The following is an 18,767-nucleotide window of genomic DNA, read 5'->3' as shown; positions in this document are numbered from 1 at the left end:
ACACGCGTATGAATAATGATATCGCTCGCAATGCTATCACATTTGAGCTACCGTTGCTGTAGCGCGGCATTTGGAGATGAAATGATTTACTTACAATCAGCGGCAAGCTCGATATTCAAATGTCAGCGGGAAGTTCGGTGTTCAGCGCGGCGGTTTCCCGATAAATCTCCCCGAAGGCTCTCGTCCTGGTCTAATTTGCGGATCGCATGCTAAAAGCAAACTACCTTCGAAGGACGGGATGGAGAAGAATTTATAGTTGCTCTAATATCGAAAGCTCACTGTGTGGATAGTTTGCAGGGGTGGTGATATAAATTCCGGGACTAATCCCATGCTTCCATTCTCGCGAACAAACTCTGGCGATAATTTTTCGTCTGATGTAAATCAGAGATTCTCGAAGAGCATCTTGCAAGACTCGTTCTCGCCCCCTCCCTCCCTTCGCTACTTTCTCGAAAGCTTCTTAATACAATTAAACAATTACTATCGCTGCAGTAGATGAAGCAATCGATCGCCGAGGAGTAACGTTTTAATGGAAATTTTATTCTCCCTTGTATTTCTTTAATCGAGCAGATTCAAAGAACCATTGGGGATTGTTCAGCGAGAATTGTCAACAATATTAAGGATCGAGTAAATTAAATTAAACTTTTGATGGAAATATTTTTATGCCAACCACAGGACGGCTTGTTCCTTGTTTCAGGTCAGAGAAACCTGAAAAAATATCCAGTCATGATGTTCATCCATGGCGAAAGCTACGAGTGGAACAGCGGCAATCCTTATGACGGCACCATACTGGCGGCCTACGGCAACGTTGTTTTCGTCACGATTAATTTTCGATTGGGCATCTTAGGTAAGCGTGGTGTGAAGGATATTTTAACGGATATACTGTCGTGCGTAACATATTTCCTTTTTATCAATTTGGACACGTCTCTCTTTATATATTGGCCTCGTCAACCCGCATCTTGCAAACTGACGGGGTGAAAGTATCGATCGATTCCCCATGCAGAAAAGTACTAGGCACCTAATATACTTTTACTGCTGCGCCGTATAAATAACTTTGTTACGGCGCGTCGTTTGCTAAACTGCCCGGCTGCCTCGCAAACTTCTTATCTAAATTTTTATTGCCTCCGAGCTTTTCAATATTGAACTTCGCTTTTGAGGGAAGTTTGCCGAGGCTAAACAATACAAAGCGGTTGACTTATCGCGTCACCGGAAATGTAAACGAGACAGCTCGCTGTCGCCCTGCCCGGCTAATAATAAATAGCTATTTTACGACCGATAGAACGATTCGTCACGCTAACGAAGAAGCTAACGTAAAACCTGATACGAAATTTCACGAATCGCGTGAATCAGTCATAAAAGCGTATTCATACGCGCGGTTTACGGCAACGAGGAGCATTCACGCTGGATTGTTGCGCGATACAGTTTGCTGGCATGAAAAAATAAAAAAAAACAGCGTTAAATTATTCGAAGCTTCATCCAGACGTGTATTTGCCTCATTGTTACGCAAAAAACGGTAACTGACGGTAACGCAGTAATAATATATGTTTCGTTGCGCGAGTGGCTATGCGAAAGCGTCATTATTCAGAAAGTCCGTTAAAAAGTGCCATATATATAGAAGCGCGTCGCGTTCCACCTGCAATCCAGAATTGTCGTGTACAACGGCTCGTCCTGAAGGGGTTAACAGCGAAATTCCGGCAATTCCTTCTCGCGAGATGACAGGCGGCAATGCAAATGGACGACCGGGACGGCGTGCATCGCGGTGCAGCACGGTGCGCGCGCGACCGCGCGGGCGTGCATGTACGCGGGTACATTCGGTATATCCGGTAAGTGGAGTGGTTTGCGAAAGGGAAAAAAGAGGCGGACGCGAAACCATAATCATAAATTAGGTTAAAGTGCTAGGGAAGCGCTTAGTAACCCCCGGACCGGAGTTAGCCCGTGAGGAGCCTGCGGATAACTCCAACCCACCCCGCCGTTGCCGTTGCCGTTGCCGTTGCCGTTGCCGTTGCCACTGGCACCACCACCATCGTCGTCATCGTCGCCGCCGCCACCACCGCCATATCCGCCGCTCTGCGCAAAACAGGGGAAAAATATGGTGCCGCGCGCGCGAAGCGTCTGCCGAGCAAAAAGAGCCCTGGCGATCGCGTTACCGCGCGAAAGTGCCTTCATGTTTAAGCGCGGTGTGTGGCGCGGGGCGAGGCGGGAAGGGCGACGAGGGGGAGAGTTTTGCATCTCCGTGGAGCTAATTAATTGGGACACCGAGTACGCGAGTCTCCGGGGATCTTGAGACCCAGAATCCCAGTTATCCGGGATCTCCTATAAGAAAAGGAACGCAAGAAGGACGTGTCTCGTGGAAACAGTACTTTCGGACTGCCGTAATTAGCGTTTATGGGAACCTCTCGTTGTTGGGGCTGGGATAGGAATGTACTTTTCCGCGCTTCGGTAGAGTTTTTGGAGGATTTTTAGTTCCGGCGATTCCCGCGCGGTTGATACTTGCGGACGTTTCCTCGGATAGCGGATTACTGAATGTACGGCCAGCAAAGTTTTTTGATTTTTTCAATTTTTAATTAAATCGGGGAACCTTTATTTTATGCTGTTTGTCCGGATTTTCACGTTCCTAAATCCCGACGTCTCTCAGCTGCACGAGATTATTGAGTTTTCCAAGTTTTTTTATTTTTATATCTAAGGCAGTTAATCCCTTTAGATACTTCCTTTATTTCATTGTGTGATCTTTGTTGTAGGTTTCCTGAGACCTGGAATTAGAGACGACACAGCAAGCAATTTCGGTTTGTTGGATCAAATAGCGGCGTTGCTTTGGTTAAGGGAGAACATTGCGGAATTTGGCGGCAATCCTAACAGCGTCACTTTAGTCGGTCACGGAACCGGAGCTATTTTTGCTAATCTGCTGCTAATCAGTCCGGTAGCTAATAGAAAAGGTAAACATTTTTATACTATGTTGTACTTAATTTAATCGCTTTTTTATCAGTCTTACTAGATTTCCTTTCTTTTGAATGCGTATAATCTTCATGAACTATTTTTCACTTTTCGTGGCTACCACCATTCGATCCTTGTTAATATATATCAATCGTTTTCGAGAAAAACCAGATCCCGACTATTCACTCGTAACGAATATCCACTCGCAAGAATCGAAAGATGATATGTAATCTGAGCTAATCCCTCTCCGCGCTGTAATTGGAAACATTATCCATAGTCATAGAGGTGTATGGCGATCGCATATAGAGATCGCGATTCCCGAGTTAGTGGGAGAGATAGCCGTCGGATTAATTGAAGGAAGATAGGAAGAGATAGAGATAAAGTGATATAGTGGGAAAGGGGGAAAAAGGAGAGACGAGAGAGAGAGAGAGGAATAGATATATGCGCTTTTGCGTTGAATGCAAATACATTGATGTGCATGGTCGCGATGTTGTTTACCATGCTTCCAAATGAACGATTCATGAATCATCAAGAAATTAATCAGATTATTTCTTTTTACACTATAATTAGAAAATTAGAATGTTGAAGTCACATTGGAGTGGAGGAGGATAACTATTCATCGAGAAAATTATAACATGAAAAGATATAATTATATTGATATCATATAACTGATACAGCTAATGCGATTTAGATTCGACATAATATAATCCAAATTTGCATATCACAAATTAATCAAACTCTCGTTTGCGTATCTCTTCTTTAATCTGATGATACACAAATTTAGATACATACAAGAAATTTTTCTCTGCCTAATTTTCCATGTCATACACAATTTTCCTTGCAACTTTTTTATCGTGCAGTCAAACTCTTGTCAGATTAAGTTGATACGATATTTGTTTGATTTCTCGAGTGCTAATGTCTTTCAGAAAAGTTCTCTGAGTGCAATATTGCCGTCACTACCGGGCAACTCCGTTTATTCAGATCTCAATTTCAAATTACTCCTTTCGAATTTTTCCTTCCCGAGCGCTTGCACCGCGATATTTTCGCGTTTGATAAGGAGCTAAGAATCACTGGTCTACACGTGTTCAATGGTGAGCACATCGACCGCAAGCACTCAAGCACTCCCGGGTACTCGGCGGCGCTCGGCAGGGTCAGTGAGAGCAAGCGAAAGCAAGAAAGAAGATGTCGACCATTTTTCATCTGACCGGCTCGCAATAGCGAGGCCGGGAAAAGGAACTTTTCTCTTCCGGCCGAGCGCACAATGCCACCGCGTCCGGCCAATAATTATATTGTGCTATGAAAAATAACCGGACTTAATATTTTACACGTCGAGATAGAAATGCTCGTTCCCGTGCCACGCGAGGGTGCTCAAACATCCGAGCCATTCTATATTTGCGCAAACACTCCTCTTCACATGGATATAATCATTTGTTGGGCCATCCTTGGGAAATGATAAATGCAACATTATTGTTGTCAAGAGGGACACTATTGCTATCAGGAATTTTATATTCTATATATACAAAAATAATAAGAAAAGTTTGAAGAATACCTTTTTCTTAATTCGAGGGACTTTAGAAGTTTAAATTTTGAATGCAAAAACAGAGTTTGCATATAAAAAATTAATTTAAAAGGGATAAATTTTAATATAACTGTGAGAATTTTTATTATTTAATGCGAAACCTCAATAAAATGTCAAACATTCTGAATTGTATTAAATAGCTAAATTTTTAATCTGTGGTATTTTTGTTAACATAGATTTGTTTAAACGGGCAATCCTGATGTCCGGATCGGCAATGAGCGCGGACGCCATCGGTAAGGCACCACTGCAAATTACCAAGCAGGTAAAGAAAACTGCTATTGCATAACAGTCGCGAATAAAAACGCGCGATGAGGATTGATATGCTTGAATCTCAGTCTCACGCGAAATGACAAATCGCGGCATCTATTATCGTTAGTTTCACGATTGACTCAATCTCAGAGTTTGAGAGATATCTGTATTTATAATCCTTCTAAAGTTCTTAAAGTCTTAAGTTGTTAGATACCTAGTTTCTTTAAAGGTTTCTTTTAATTCGTTGTCTTCCTGATCTAATTTCGAAAAATATATCTTTGTAATTCTAAATTTTCGAATAATACAAAGCAATTTATATAAATTGTGTATGTAAAGCTTGTTATATACCTATAGGTATCTAAAGTTTATGGGAACTCTAGATGCAAGAACAATTGCAGGATTTCAAATTTCTTTATTCTTATCATTTTCATATTTTTTATCAATTCTCGATCTTTAAGTTTTCGCTGTTCACGACAGATCGAGCTTCTATTTAGCTTTCGCTATTCACGATTCTGAAATTTTCAAACTCCGAATTTCCGGCCATTATGAGTCTCGAAAAAATACTGAAATAAAGAAAACCACCGTTTATCACGGCTTTTATTTTCTATACCGCGACACGTATGTTTCACAAATAACAGCGTCGTGTTTCTGTTCCGCTCGCTATTTGAATTCGACAGAAAGAAATATCGTCGCTCGTCACGGCGAAGAATCGTTACACGGTTTACAGCGATGCTGAGGGGGTTGGGTGGTCGACCGCGTTCATTGCGTTCGTGAGCAATGGCGGGAATCGTTTTTCAGGTAGCGCACGCTCTCAACTGTCCCACTACTAGCGATAGTGAACTTGCGCTGTGCTTACGCAACCAGGATGTAGACACGCTGCTGCACGTGAAAATCCACAAGCCGAAATATGTGCCGGCTTACGCGCCACTAATCGACCGCGCCGTCATCCCCGACAAGCCGCTCAATTTAATGGAGAACGTCCAGACCTTTGGCCGGTATGAGAGCAGAACTAGAGAGAGAGAGAGAGAAAGAGAAAAATGGAGAAATCCAAATTTCGGATTTCTTTATCGAACAATACACGACATGATATGATATAAAATTAATCCATTTCTCGCGCGTGTATATTCTAATTTTATTAAACGCTTTGGACTGAGCAACTTTAATAAGTTACTGGAAAATCGTTTGCCATTATGTAACATTAGTTATAAATAACATCTCTATGATAACTATTAATGTTTAAATACAATATGTATACAAATGCATTTAAATGGTTAGTTTAGTTTTATGTTGTTTCCCAGGTTTGATCTGATGTATGGCGTAACAGAGTCCGAGAAGTTTCACATCCTTCCACCAGTTGCTTTGCTGCACGGTATGCTCGATGGACAACGTGATGAGGTCCTGCGAGATCACGCCAAGGTAAGTTTACCTGCGCCTCATATCGCGCTATGAAGTAACTCGATCTCTGCTTTCCTCCAATTTTATTGGACGTAACTTGGGACATGTACTTTCTCGCAGAATCCGGGATGATTAGACCTTGTCGAGGTCAAAAGTTTTTGTCACGTCGGGGATCCCTTGTCACGTCGAATCCCGTATGATGATTTTCTGGTATCAACTTTCCTTTGTATTCTCAGGCGACGCATGAACTGGAGCCGGAGCTGATCCTGTCGAAGGTGCTGGAGCAATATGGCGACTTCTCGAGCGGATTCACGAAGGACTACGCAACGATGAATCGGGACCTGGTGCTGGAAGCGATCTCCGACAGTGGCATCGTTGCGCCGTTAATAATGACTGCCAATTTGCATTCAAGGGCGAACCCGAAGAGCTACATGTACGTCTTCTCGCATCCGAAAGCTATGCAAGACTACTCCGGAGTAAGTAGGTCTCTCGACGATACAACGAAGATCGATTATCGCGGCTCAGACGCGTTTCTCGTCGAAACCGGGACTCGACGGGAAAAATGTTGCGCGCCGCGTCAATGGACGGAGAAAGGGGTGCGAAAAAGTGTGGCAGGAGGAGTTGAAGGGTGAGAAGCGAAGGATGCAGAGGGGTACACGTGGGTTGGGCGGACGAGCGATGAGTTGAAGCGCGCTTCCTTTAACGCTCTAGTTCGTACAGCTTCGTGCGACGTTGCTCCTCCACCCCCTCTCGCATCCTCCTACCCCTGATACGGAATGTTGCTTCTGAAAACGTGCAGCGCGTCTCTCATCGCTGTGTTTCTTTATCGGCGAATCGCGCGAAACGGGAAATTTACTTTTTCTAATTTGTTAACCTCTGAGGGGGAGGAAGAGAGAAGGGAGAAACAAGCTGCGGTCTTCCCGCGAGAGATGTAAGGAGTGTTGATCGTTTAGGGAGGAAACGAGCAAAAGAGCCTGCAAGACTTGAGAACTCTCAGGAATTGGATTTCTCCTCCTTTTGCGACTTTAGATTAGCAGATTTGTGGATTTATCTTAAATGTACGCGGTATCTTGAAAGTTATGTCTTTAATAGTCCATTTGGGTTTGACAGCTTTCAGAGCTTTAGTTTAAGATCCTTAAGTCTACAACTTTTCAAATTATCAACTGATTATTTAAGAAATGCCGTAATACTGATGAAAATTCTATGCCAAATCATTCAATCGTCTATCTAGAAATTTTATAATATCTAGTTACATATGAATAGAACGTGCATATAAATTTGAGTGAATTTGAATATACAAAACTGTTTTTTTTTCAATTATTTTCAATTATCGTTACTGAAAAATGGTATTAATTAAAAATGGTGTAATTAATTAAAATTTAATTATTTTTGGATTTATTGGAATCCGAGTCGAAATATTGTTAAAATCTTTTAATGTGGAGATTGAAACGCGGTAGCAACGAGTTCCAATTAAATCTACTAATGGAAAGTCAACGCTGAATTAGCCAGCGAACTGCTATCCGCGAAGACAGCACAGGATTTTTGGGACACCCGACGCAGTTAGCATTGTATTCATTGTCTCCGGTTTCTTAGCTCGCGAAAGGGGCGAGTTGTGACCTAGTGGCGGCCATTGTACTCGCGGAGTCGCCGAGAGAAAAATCCGGACTGCGAACCCATTTGGATTTCGGCCAACTATTTTTATCGGCGTTGCGTGCGCCGGCAACGAGCCCGCCATCCAGTAACCGAGAATATCGCTAAATTGAATGTACCTTCGTGTCCAACGCCATCCTCGCGTCAACAAGGATATTAGATTTTAAATCTGCAAATAGCGATTCGCAATGTGCATCATCCCCGTGTCAGTTTACGTCTTCCTCTCTCAGTCCCTCTCACTTCGTAGCCTTCTCACCCTCTTTCGCCCGCGCTTTCTCTTGCGTGCGCGGCGAACGAGTCCGATGAATTTTAATTTCCATCCGTCCTCGTAAATTCCGCCCTCTATTGAACTTTACAAATTGACGCGTTTGTAAATACGCTCGGTTTATCGCGCTAAAGATAATTACGAATGCGATAAATCTGAGAACTCGTGCCCAGGAAATTTTATACGAAAATTATCGATGGAAATTCATGATGAGCGTGCTTGTAATTAAATTCCAAATAAACTATACTAATAGATAAATTAATAGATAAATTAATGGAGAATATTCTAGACGTGCGCGTTGTTAGACAATTATGAATATTAAAATAAAGAAGGATCCAAAACACTCGGCCTAAATACATGTTACAACATTTTACAATAAACTCAATAACTTATTTATTATTATTTAAAGAATCATAAGTTTAAAAATATGTTAAAGAAAAAACATATCGTACGTTAATAAAATTCGGAAAGCACATGTACATCTGTCTTCTATAAAAGTAAAGAAAAACATGGAAAATATATTTGAAATAAAAATAAAATAAGTATTAAAGATTGAAATGTCGGTAGAAGTCTCTGATAACTGGAAATATTAGAATGGAGATTATAAAAGATACGAGAAGCGAGGGAGAGAAATATATAAAGAGAGAGCGAAAAAGAGGGAAAGCCGTCGAAAGGAAGTAACAACCTGAGCTTCGATATTTTCACGTTATGCGAGTAGCATCGAAATGTCGATAAAATCCATGCCTTGGTATAAAAGCGCATCTAGTGATCTTGTTATGTTCGCAGCAACAACGTCAACACACAGTGCATGGAGAAGAGTTGCCATATGTATTGGGTATTCCGCTGGATGGTAGCAAGTACGACCTGCGTGGTCGATATGACGTCAGAGAAACGCTGCTTTCGGAGGCCATTATGAACTGGTGGTGCAGTTTCGCGTATATCGGGTAAGTTATTAAAAGTATAACATCTAACGGCAAATCTCTCATGTATAATTTTATATAAGCATCTCATCTTTCAAAAGTTTGGGGTTACGTTAAAACTTTTTATTAAAAACTGAAGAATCGTTATTTCTGAAACTATTTCTTATTTTTTAATAGATATCGATATATTTGCTTCATTCATTCGAAGTCATCCATATTTCGCGGCACCAAATTTAAACATTGATTATTATGTATTAAATTGAGAATCTTCTTTAACTTGAAAATGTGTTGAAAAATCCATAAGTAGTAAATTTATTTAACTGTTAGTCTCATTTTTTAAAGTACAATTTATTTCAGAAATAAATTATTAAACTTATTTCAGTGATGAATTATTAGTCGAAAAATAAAAATATATTTCTCTGGAACTAGCTGGTGATTGCAACTCTGACGAGAAAAATAAACGAATAATGTATGTAATATAATATAAAGCGATTACAATGCGCATTAAAGTTAAATTAAAGTTTGTATTAAAAGTTGGATGTATGAGTGGCGGATACTGCGTAGAAACATTCGTATTTAATAACAAGTAGTGAACAATTGTTGGGTGTTGACGCGCAAATTCGTAGTTGCTAAAGTTAAACTTGAAAACGTACATACGTATCCGCGATCGCAATTTTTAATTAACTAAATATTCAGTTTAATTAAATCAGACGATAATACATTTTTCCATTGTACATTTAAAAACAACTGAATTTCATATGTACACTGATCGATCTCAAAATAAATAGTATTAAAAAATATTCAAGTGTAGATGCAGATAGTGATAAATTAAAAGAAAAATACATAAAACTGGATAAAATTTTGGGAATAAATATCTGGTACGTCCAGTTAAAAATAAATTAAAAGTTAATTAAAATAAATTAATCAGAATACAGTTAAAGCGGATCGTCTACAAAATGCGTAACACTCGGAAACGGATAATTAAATACTGCTTAGAATTAATTTGGGTTACGCATTTAAAGTGTATGAATTATATCCGAAACGTACATTAAACATAGATGACTTCACAACGTCCTTTAAAAGCGACACGTTATGCTGCTTTTAACACAGCATAACTGTACTGATACACAGAAGGGCTATTCTAGAGCGTTTGTTATTCTAAGCGCCAAGTTACTGCGTTAATAATTAAACAAATGACGAGAACTTTGAAAAGCGTTACACAGAGAGAGAGAGAAAGAGAGAGAGAGAGAGAGAGAGAGAGAGCTTTATGAACACGGATAATTTATTACGTATTGCAGTTAAATATATGTTGTCAATTTTTTTTATTTTGCGCTTTGGTTTTATACAGGCGCGCGCATGTACGTGCGTTTATTCGGATTTCAATCTTGAATTAACTCGGCGCAATTTAACGCTTGTTATGTTGATACTCGGTATTGTTGAATTAACAATCCGATGAATCGGCCGTTTTAATTTGTGCGATGAAAACAGATCATCCGCTGTTCGAAATTATTTCGACATTTCGTTTCCCCTAACAAAACATTCCACTTTACTCGGTCGAACAAGCTCAATGTCCTCGCGATAACGCTGCGTTTCGTTTAAAATCAGAATATCGAATTTCTAATTATATTAAAAGTTTAAAGCTGCGACCGCTCAAATCGCGCTGTCGGATTTTTAATTATATTAAACATTAATTATTTAAAAAAAAAGAAGGCAGGTCTGCGCATGAGATATCAAAAAGTATGAAATTTGTAATTACGTTGGAACCTTATTGGACGGCACAATTTAATGCAATCAATTATGAAATGTGCTTGCGAGTCTTCATTCATTTGTCGAGATATCGTAATTCACCTTGCCATGTTGAGTTGGAGCAATTAAGTGAAACTAAGGTGTTTAAATGTAACGGCGAACGCAACGCGTTCGCAAACGCCGCGCAGCTGATCGATATTTCACGCGTTACCGTATCTGGCGCGTAAGGGCGCGTCTCCTCGCCGGGATAAACGACACGCAGCATCTGTACCGCACCACCATCAGTGATAACGAATGACGGAAGGAGATCTGAACATTTTTTTTGTCCCACGCTGCGTGAACTCCGCTGTCACGCGAGATTGATCGGATCCGTCCCGTTTATTCGACCAGCCGTTAAAAAATTATTTCCTGACACGCGAAAATCATCAGCGGCCGAAGACAAATGGCGTCGCCGAAAAGGGCTTTTTCAAAAACTAATTAATATGCAGGAGCCCACTGACGTCAATTCATTATGAAGTCTGTTGCGAAAATTCCACGATGCAGAAATTTAGCGAACTAGCGTCAATGGCAATATGTGCACGAGCCAATCGCAGCTGACGAACGTGGACTTCTCGATGTGAATCGAATGAACATAATGCATTTATCTGTTCAGTATTTTGGGTTTAATTGGAACGTTCCAATCATCTATTGTTATCGTCATCAGCCTGTGCGAACAAGCGTATACATAAATGACGAGGGATAAGCCTTCGCGCATCCTCATGGATCATTTTGGATCACGCCCGATATTTTCCTCTGCTGTATCACCCCAATTTCCCGACGATGCGTTAATCCCAAAGCGTCCCATAACAGTCTAACAAAATATATCGGGCATTTCTACCGCTACATTAATCATTCTCGATTATTTATCAAAGAAAATACTCGAATTCCCCAGGAGCCCGTACATCGCCAAGCGATATCCCTACCTGACCAATGCGTTCAAGGAATGGGGACGGTACGAGATCGAGTGGCCGGAGTATGACCCTGTCAATCAGACATACTTCAACCTAAGTAAGTCCGCGAAAATCTCCACACTAACTAACATCCCGTGAGCGAGAGGTCGCTCAAAAATTCGAGAGAAATGAGATTTTTCGCGTCCCAGCTGATTATCATGCGACCAAGTGATGAAGCGAATCAGTATCGCTGCGATTATGTCGCGATGCGTTTCGTTTTACTTGGCGAGATTCCTTTGTTAGCTCCCGGCTCATCTGGCAATATCCTCTCTCGCACATAGCCATACCGCCTAATGTGGGTGCGCACTACCGCTCGGTGGAGATGCAGTTCTGGAATGAGGACCTGCCCAATTTGCTGAGACACCCGAATAAGGACATTCCGGGCCCGACCCGACCGAGAGGTCCGCGACCGCAGATCCTTGATTTCGCCGATGGGATCGGCAGATACGCCAACGGTACCGCGAACCGGAAGTACGAGACCTACAGTGCCAGGTCGGTAATAAAAACGGCTAATTAATTTCGCGCTCCGCGATTCCTCGCAGGTTGTCGCCGTCAAATTCGCTTCTAGGCAATCGAGAGCTCTGCGCAAAACGTTGGAATTTGCGCGGAAAGAATAAGCCGGAAGATTTAATTTAGAGAAATCTGTGAGAGCGGAAAGCGCTTTCGCTTCCGGAAGAATCAATTTGAGCTTATGTTATTTTATTTACTTAATTGCCTCATGTGCTTTAATGCTTGGACTGATCAACTAATTTCAAGTGTGAGATGATGTTGATTTTATTTCTTGCATTAATATATATTATACAAATAATGTTTTATTTATTCTCATTTAATATTTCTGTAAATAATTAATAAAATTGTTTCTATTTAAGTTATTAAAACCATTGCCTATGTATGGATAAGGGGGCTCATGCAAAAATTCACGTATCATCCATGCAAGGATGGCGGTGCAGTTTAAGTCTGAAGATTGTTTTTTAAGATCAATGTTTTAGGTAAAATATTTTTCTCATTAATTTGTGAATTTATTATCGTATGTTTATTAATTTCTCAGCAGATACACAACACCATCCAGTATCACGGACTCCAGCACGGATAAAACGCCATTTTCCATAATGTTTACGACGAGTACTAGCATCGCACAGGAGCCCACGGTGGAGCCGAGCACGTTGAAGAATCAGTCGATGATGATGATGGTGATTGTCTTCAGCGTGCTATTTATACTGATAAACCTCACAATCTTCCTCTATATCTACCACAAGAGGCACAACGTGAAGGGAAAGGAGAAATCGTTGAAGAGGCGAGCGAGCGAGAAGAGAGAAGACTCCGTCAAGAGGTCGAAAACCGATAAACACGACAACCACTACAGCCAGCTGGGCTACAAAAGCGATAGCAAGCCAGATTTGAATGACGTGATAAAGAATGACAAGGCGTACGATAACAACTCCAACTTTGGGCGTAGATCCAAGCTGTCGAGGCAGAATTCGAGCTCTACCATTGATACTCACATCAAAGTCAGAGAGTGGATTCAGCAGGAAATCGTGCACAGGTTAGCGAAGCTCTGAATAATGCATTATACGACACTAATTGGATGATTGGTTTCAAAACAATTTTAAATTTATAATTTCCTAATAAAACGTTCCAAAATAAAATTTTAAATGGCGATGTTAAATAGTTAAATACTAATGTTCCCGTTTTGTCTATATCTCTCGTCGAGATTAAATTAATGATGATTTATTAAATAGAATAGAATTATCATACAATTATTGAAAATGAAAATTAAAATTTGAGATCATTAAATTCTTAAATTTTTTATTTCTAGATTATTTCGAAATAGTTTTAAATTTCATAATTATTTCTTCATTATGTCAATTCAATAATACTTCTGGCTGATTTTAAAATTCCCTTTCCAGAGTTTTGAAAGAGCTAGTTCCAGAATTCAGTAAGAGTTTTGGATAAAATCCACAAAACCCGGGGTGCATTAATGGTTTTTTAAATCTTTCGTCATTTCGACGTCATTCTTTTGTGCGCTATCATCGTAGCAGTCAACGTTTCGGGCTCGATTCTTACGTCTTTCCTAATTGCGAAGAGAGAGCTGCAGATACTCGGAGAACGCTTACCCTCGCAAATTCGTCGATCACGACGAGGGTTGTGCGACCTAGTAATCCAATTAGGAGTTCCGCTTAAAGAGTGGTTGGTTGCTTTGAGACGTCGTCCGTATCACTCAAATCAGGGAATTGAGTCCCCCTTTTTCTCTTTCGCCTCGAATATTTCGTTAGGTGTATTGACTCGAGGGAAAGGCCGCTAAGTGCGGTCCTACAAAGTTAATTGAACTTGTTACAGCCGAACTTCGTGTCTTGTCATTTATCAAGCGATATCTCTGGTTTGTAGATCGCAATATTGTGCCACCGCGTTCCTGTGTGTGTTGCCGCACAATTTAAAAGAGTAGAAATATAAAAAAATACGATTTAGAGGAAAACTGTATTTGGTGCGGCAATATGAAAGCCCGTTGCGATATTTACATTTTATAAAGATTGCGTGATACATTTTTCACAATATTGCCGTTTACTTTGCCAATTCCTGGCCAGGAAACGTTGTAAATTATTAAATAGATTACGTTTGTGTTTGGACTGTCATTGCAGCATCTCCATTGCAATATGTATTATTTCACCGGTTCATCAGTCTGTACGCGTAACGCATTGCGGTGTATTGCAAAATCATACACTTGAAATATGTTTAATTATAAACACGCATTATAGCACGCTGTATATTAAATGAATGAGTACATCATTAAACAAATGCGTTTGGCTTGGTAACTTTTTGCTTGTCAGTATAATGTGCAGAATTCAAAGTGATTAATTAGCATCGGGATGTGAAAGTGCAACTGCTATTATCACCGGTCGTTATCAAATCGTGAAATTAATGCGTACCTTTCATTTGTGAAATGCATAAAACAGCACGATCAATAACCTTTGATAATTGGATGGCATAACCGGTAGGTTATATCAACTATGCAGTTACGCATTAATAAAGCTCATTTTTGCATATTATATAAAATTTACAAGGGTATTACTTAACATACTGTAACATGGTGTAATATTAACTCATACGGTGATTTCCCACCATAAAATATTATTCATTGCTGAATATGTCCCGATAATATTGGTACTACTCTCCAATTTGATTTAAATTGTAATAATTAAGTACATCATGAATAAAATAAAATAATTGTTGAACTTAAAGCCTTAAATTGTAAGCAAAGAACAAGTGTTTCTTAATTAACTTGTATAATACCAAAAACTAGAATCAACATACATTATAAATAAATTAAAAATTTAAATATATTAAAATGTATTAAATTTTTTAAATTGTTTTTTAACGCATCGGCTGGCACAAATATGCTGAAACACGTTTTTAGAACAAATTTGTGAGATTGATCGAAGTTTTGTCCTTAAGCTTTCTTCCTGCTTGCACAGATGCTCGCCGCGATTCCTGCGCAAGACACGAGAGACGTTGCAGAAGGAGCATCAAGAAAAATTGAGTAAGCAGGAGGAACAGCAACGCATGGAGGAAGAAGCATTGAAGGAGAGAAAAGAGGAGCCGATCTACGACGAGAGCCCAGCGTTGGTTGTGCGTCCTGGAAAGAAACCGAAGACACCGAAAGTCTCCGTGGCTATTGACGCTACCCCCGCAACCAGGACGAACTCCATCCTGAACCAAGTGCCGATTGAATTAGTGAGGGGTATCGAGCTGGTGAACGAATATGAACCTAGTCCGGATCAGCTGGCACCTCAGGTGGTCGTGATCGAGCATCATCACTCGAGGAGCGACCCACTGCCGATGGAAAACGTCCTGAAGATGATGAAGCCGAATTTCTCTACTCCCAGAATCTACGAGTCGGACTCGGGGAGCGCGAACAGCCTGTACGCCAAGATCAATCCCAAGTTGAAGTCCCGTCTGCCCCGTCTCGGTTCGGGAGCAACTGCAGAGGCGCCATTGCCTGAATCAAGGTGCGAGAATCTCCTTGATGAAGAGATTTACATGAAGACCGGCCTGACAACCTTTGGCACGGGCGATGTGAACGTGACGTGTCGTGAGCCAACTGTGGAGAGAGAGTGCATAAGCCCCGAAGAAGCCCTAAAAACGATCAAGCGCCGAAACTATCCCAAGGTATTGCCGGACATAGAAAAGAGGCGATCACTGCCTGCACCAAACAGCCTCTTTGTGCCAAAGCAGCACGCGAATTCGCTGAAGGATTACAAGAGTGGCAATCGAGTGAACTTGTTCTCGAATCAACCGCCTTTGCCGCCGCCGAGGATGTTCGGACCTTCGAAGAGTCTGGAAAGGAGCGCGTTCTTTATCGAGGAGAACGAAAGCCAATGCGAAGGTGAGCCGATCACGACAAATCTGCACGTGGGGCCGTTGCTGAAGAAACAGGATTCCAGGAACAACTCGGATCCTAATATGATAGACTCGTTGGAGGGCAACAAGATCGTCCAAGGTGGTGGAAGTGCGGATGCCATTTACGCCAATCCAAAGTGCCCTCTTCACGGAAATCAATATCCGTATCCGCCGACTTCGCAAAGCGTCGACGAGGACATCGGCAGATCCGCCGGACTTTTAGAAGTGGGCAACCCAAATTGGTACAAAGCGGTGGTAGGCGACACGCAAGCCATGATGACGTCGACCACCTCGGAACCGCATATCGTGATTAGCAGGGACGAGAGGCAGCCGGTGTTAGGTACGGGAGTGCCGACGGTGGAACCGAAGATCGCGATCACGCCGAGAGTGTTTAATCCGTGCCAGGCCAATCAGAACGTGAGTCCCACGGCGCTCTTCGACGACAAAATCGCGCACGAACTGAAAACAGCAGAAACGATACGAGCCGGAGGTTCGTTGGAGGAGGTTACATCCGGCGGTTCGTTGATCAGGGAAACAGAGAGGAGAGAGCCGCGGATAATCATCACCGCGCGGGAACCGAAAAATTGCGCCCCGGCGAGCAGTCTGAAGCAGCCGAAGATCATCATAAAGCCGACAACGGCGACTCTGCCGAGGAACAGGGATCAAAGGAATATACCGAAGGTGTCAGCCATACCGTCGCCGGAACAGCAGAATTGCCAGAACAGCGAGAGAGACAGAGCATTGGAGCAGAGGGAGAGGCCGTCTCTAAGGGAAAAGCCGAGGGTTACGAGGATCCCATCGTTTTCACGCAGGCGAGAGGATGTCGGAATTGAAAAGCCATCGTATGCGGAGAAGACGGAGATCGTACAGAGAGTGGAGGCGGCGCCCAGTAAAATCACGAACGCGCCATCGATGCCCGACGCCAAGTCGGGCATACCGACGCCAACGGCGCCCGTGACGCCGAAGAGCGAGAAGACGCCCAGCACGGATTCGTCGTCCGCCAGCAACGGGAATTCCAGCAACTCGAATACCGGTACGATCAAACGTAAACCGGCGTGCAAGAAATAATTGGCTCGAGCTACGTCTCGCCCTGTTTTGCCAATGCACGCGATTTGGATTTCCGTCGTTTCCATCGGACGTCGACGCAACTCTTGTAGTATCCTGAAACTGGCAAAAAACTCTGATATCCGGTAATTATTAGTCAATTATCAATCAATGAAATATTCTGAATTACAGATACGTTATAAAATATGTTTGGAGATATTTTTATACACTGAGTGCAGTACAGTGGAAAATAGGAAAAATGTATATAGTTATTTAACATTTATTTGCATTAATAGTATAAGAAGATTCAGAGTGTCGTAGCATAATTTTGGACATGACATTAAGAAATAGGTAGGGAAAAAACGATCCAGAGATAATAGTTAATTATATTTTCTATCATAAAACATTTGCAATTATTCATAATAGCGAACAAATTAATTAAAAAGATTTGATCTTTTACATGTTCAAACGCGTTTTTTATTACGTTTGTTTTCTTATTCATATGATGTAGAATCAAACAGTAATAGCAATATTTTCTAATATTTAGAGTTATCATTATTTATTACTATCTTAGATATTGCAATTTTTCGCACATTGAACTGTATTTTAGTGATGCTAGCGCAATTTATCTATGTGTTACCTTATCATAAGTTGTTATTACATTAACTGCTAATACACTTTTACTACTAATTAAAACTGTGCGGATACAAATACAAACGTTACGCAATCGCACGTCATAGAGAAAATAACACCGTTATTAAGATTAAGATGAAATAGCAACAATATTATTGCACTGAGAAAAAGAAATGATTGCATGTACTATAATTTAAATATAATTCACAATAAGTTCGGTGACAACAACATTATTGTAATTTTAACTATACGTATTGTATAGCTGATTTTACGCTGCATTATAGTCACCATAATCATAATACGCATCCTGAATATTTTTTCAGAATGTTGTAAAATTATAATTTTTTCACTATGCAATTATAGTCGCAAATACCAAAGACTTTTCTCTCAGTGTAAAGTTTAAGGCTGTACAGCAAACCATGTTCTTCTACATATGCCCATAGATTGTCAAGACTGTTCTCGCGAGCGTTGCCAATCGCGTTCAGGGTTCCGATTTGATCGGACAGGATGTCAGACGTTAGTCGGATGTCGATAATTTCCGCGACGCTCGCGCTTTTGTACGCGTGTAACTTTGTACAATAACGAGAATAAATGTTTTTCATACTTTTTCAGCAGAAAATTCGGTATGAGACGGAGTCTCTCACCATCAGCGAATATCCCCCATTTACCGCATATCTCCCATGCACTCGCGAATGTTGCACTGTGCACCACGCGATTTTACATGCGTCCTACAAAGTTTGTTATTAAGTGAAGCGGGGTCTATAAGTCGCGCGGAGGGAACAGCGAACGGCAGGGCGAATCGGGACAAAGTGGTTGGCGAGTTCTCACTTATATTACCGGCGAATCGAATTGATTTTCAAAGTTCCTACGGTAATGGGATTCTCTTCGTCTCCAACCGCCACCGCGCGGAAGGGAAAAGCCCATTTTCACGCTAGCCACCCCTCTTTCCCTTGCAATCGGTCTGTCGCTATCTC

At 41.2% G+C, this 18,767-nt stretch overlaps 1 protein-coding gene across 1 annotated transcript; it reads left to right on the top strand.

Annotated features, from left to right (window-relative positions):
• Positions 1 to 705: 705 nt before the first annotated feature.
• On the top strand, positions 706 to 18,401 carry LOC105279885. The gene is made up of 11 exons (XM_020031834.2): positions 706 to 844; positions 2,736 to 2,930; positions 4,684 to 4,769; positions 5,555 to 5,751; positions 6,055 to 6,172; positions 6,388 to 6,627; positions 8,853 to 9,010; positions 11,664 to 11,779; positions 12,003 to 12,213; positions 12,773 to 13,264; positions 15,192 to 18,401. The coding sequence occupies exons 1-11, from the start codon at positions 724 to 726 to the stop codon at positions 17,182 to 17,184; spliced, it is 3,927 nt and encodes a 1,308-aa protein (XP_019887393.2). The 5' UTR covers positions 706 to 723; the 3' UTR covers positions 17,185 to 18,401.
• Positions 18,402 to 18,767: the final 366 nt, after the last annotated feature.

Source organism: Ooceraea biroi, chromosome 7, assembly GCF_003672135.1.
Source record: "Ooceraea biroi isolate clonal line C1 chromosome 7, Obir_v5.4, whole genome shotgun sequence".
NCBI lineage: Eukaryota > Metazoa > Arthropoda > Insecta > Hymenoptera > Formicidae > Ooceraea > Ooceraea biroi.
The sequence above is the reverse complement of the archived record's forward strand: the minus strand, read 5'-3'. Positions and strand labels throughout refer to the sequence as shown.

Excerpts from the sequence above, each read along its gene's own strand:
- LOC105279885 (XM_020031834.2), top strand. The coding sequence starts at position 724 with ATGATGTTCATCCATGGCGAAAGCTACGAGTGGAACAGCGGCAATCCT. Across the intron at positions 845-2,735 it reads TTTTCGATTGGGCATCTTAG|GTTTCCTGAGACCTGGAATT; the intron begins GTAAGCGTGGTG and ends TCTTTGTTGTAG. Across the intron at positions 9,011-11,663 it reads TGCAGTTTCGCGTATATCGG|GAGCCCGTACATCGCCAAGC; the intron begins GTAAGTTATTAA and ends CGAATTCCCCAG.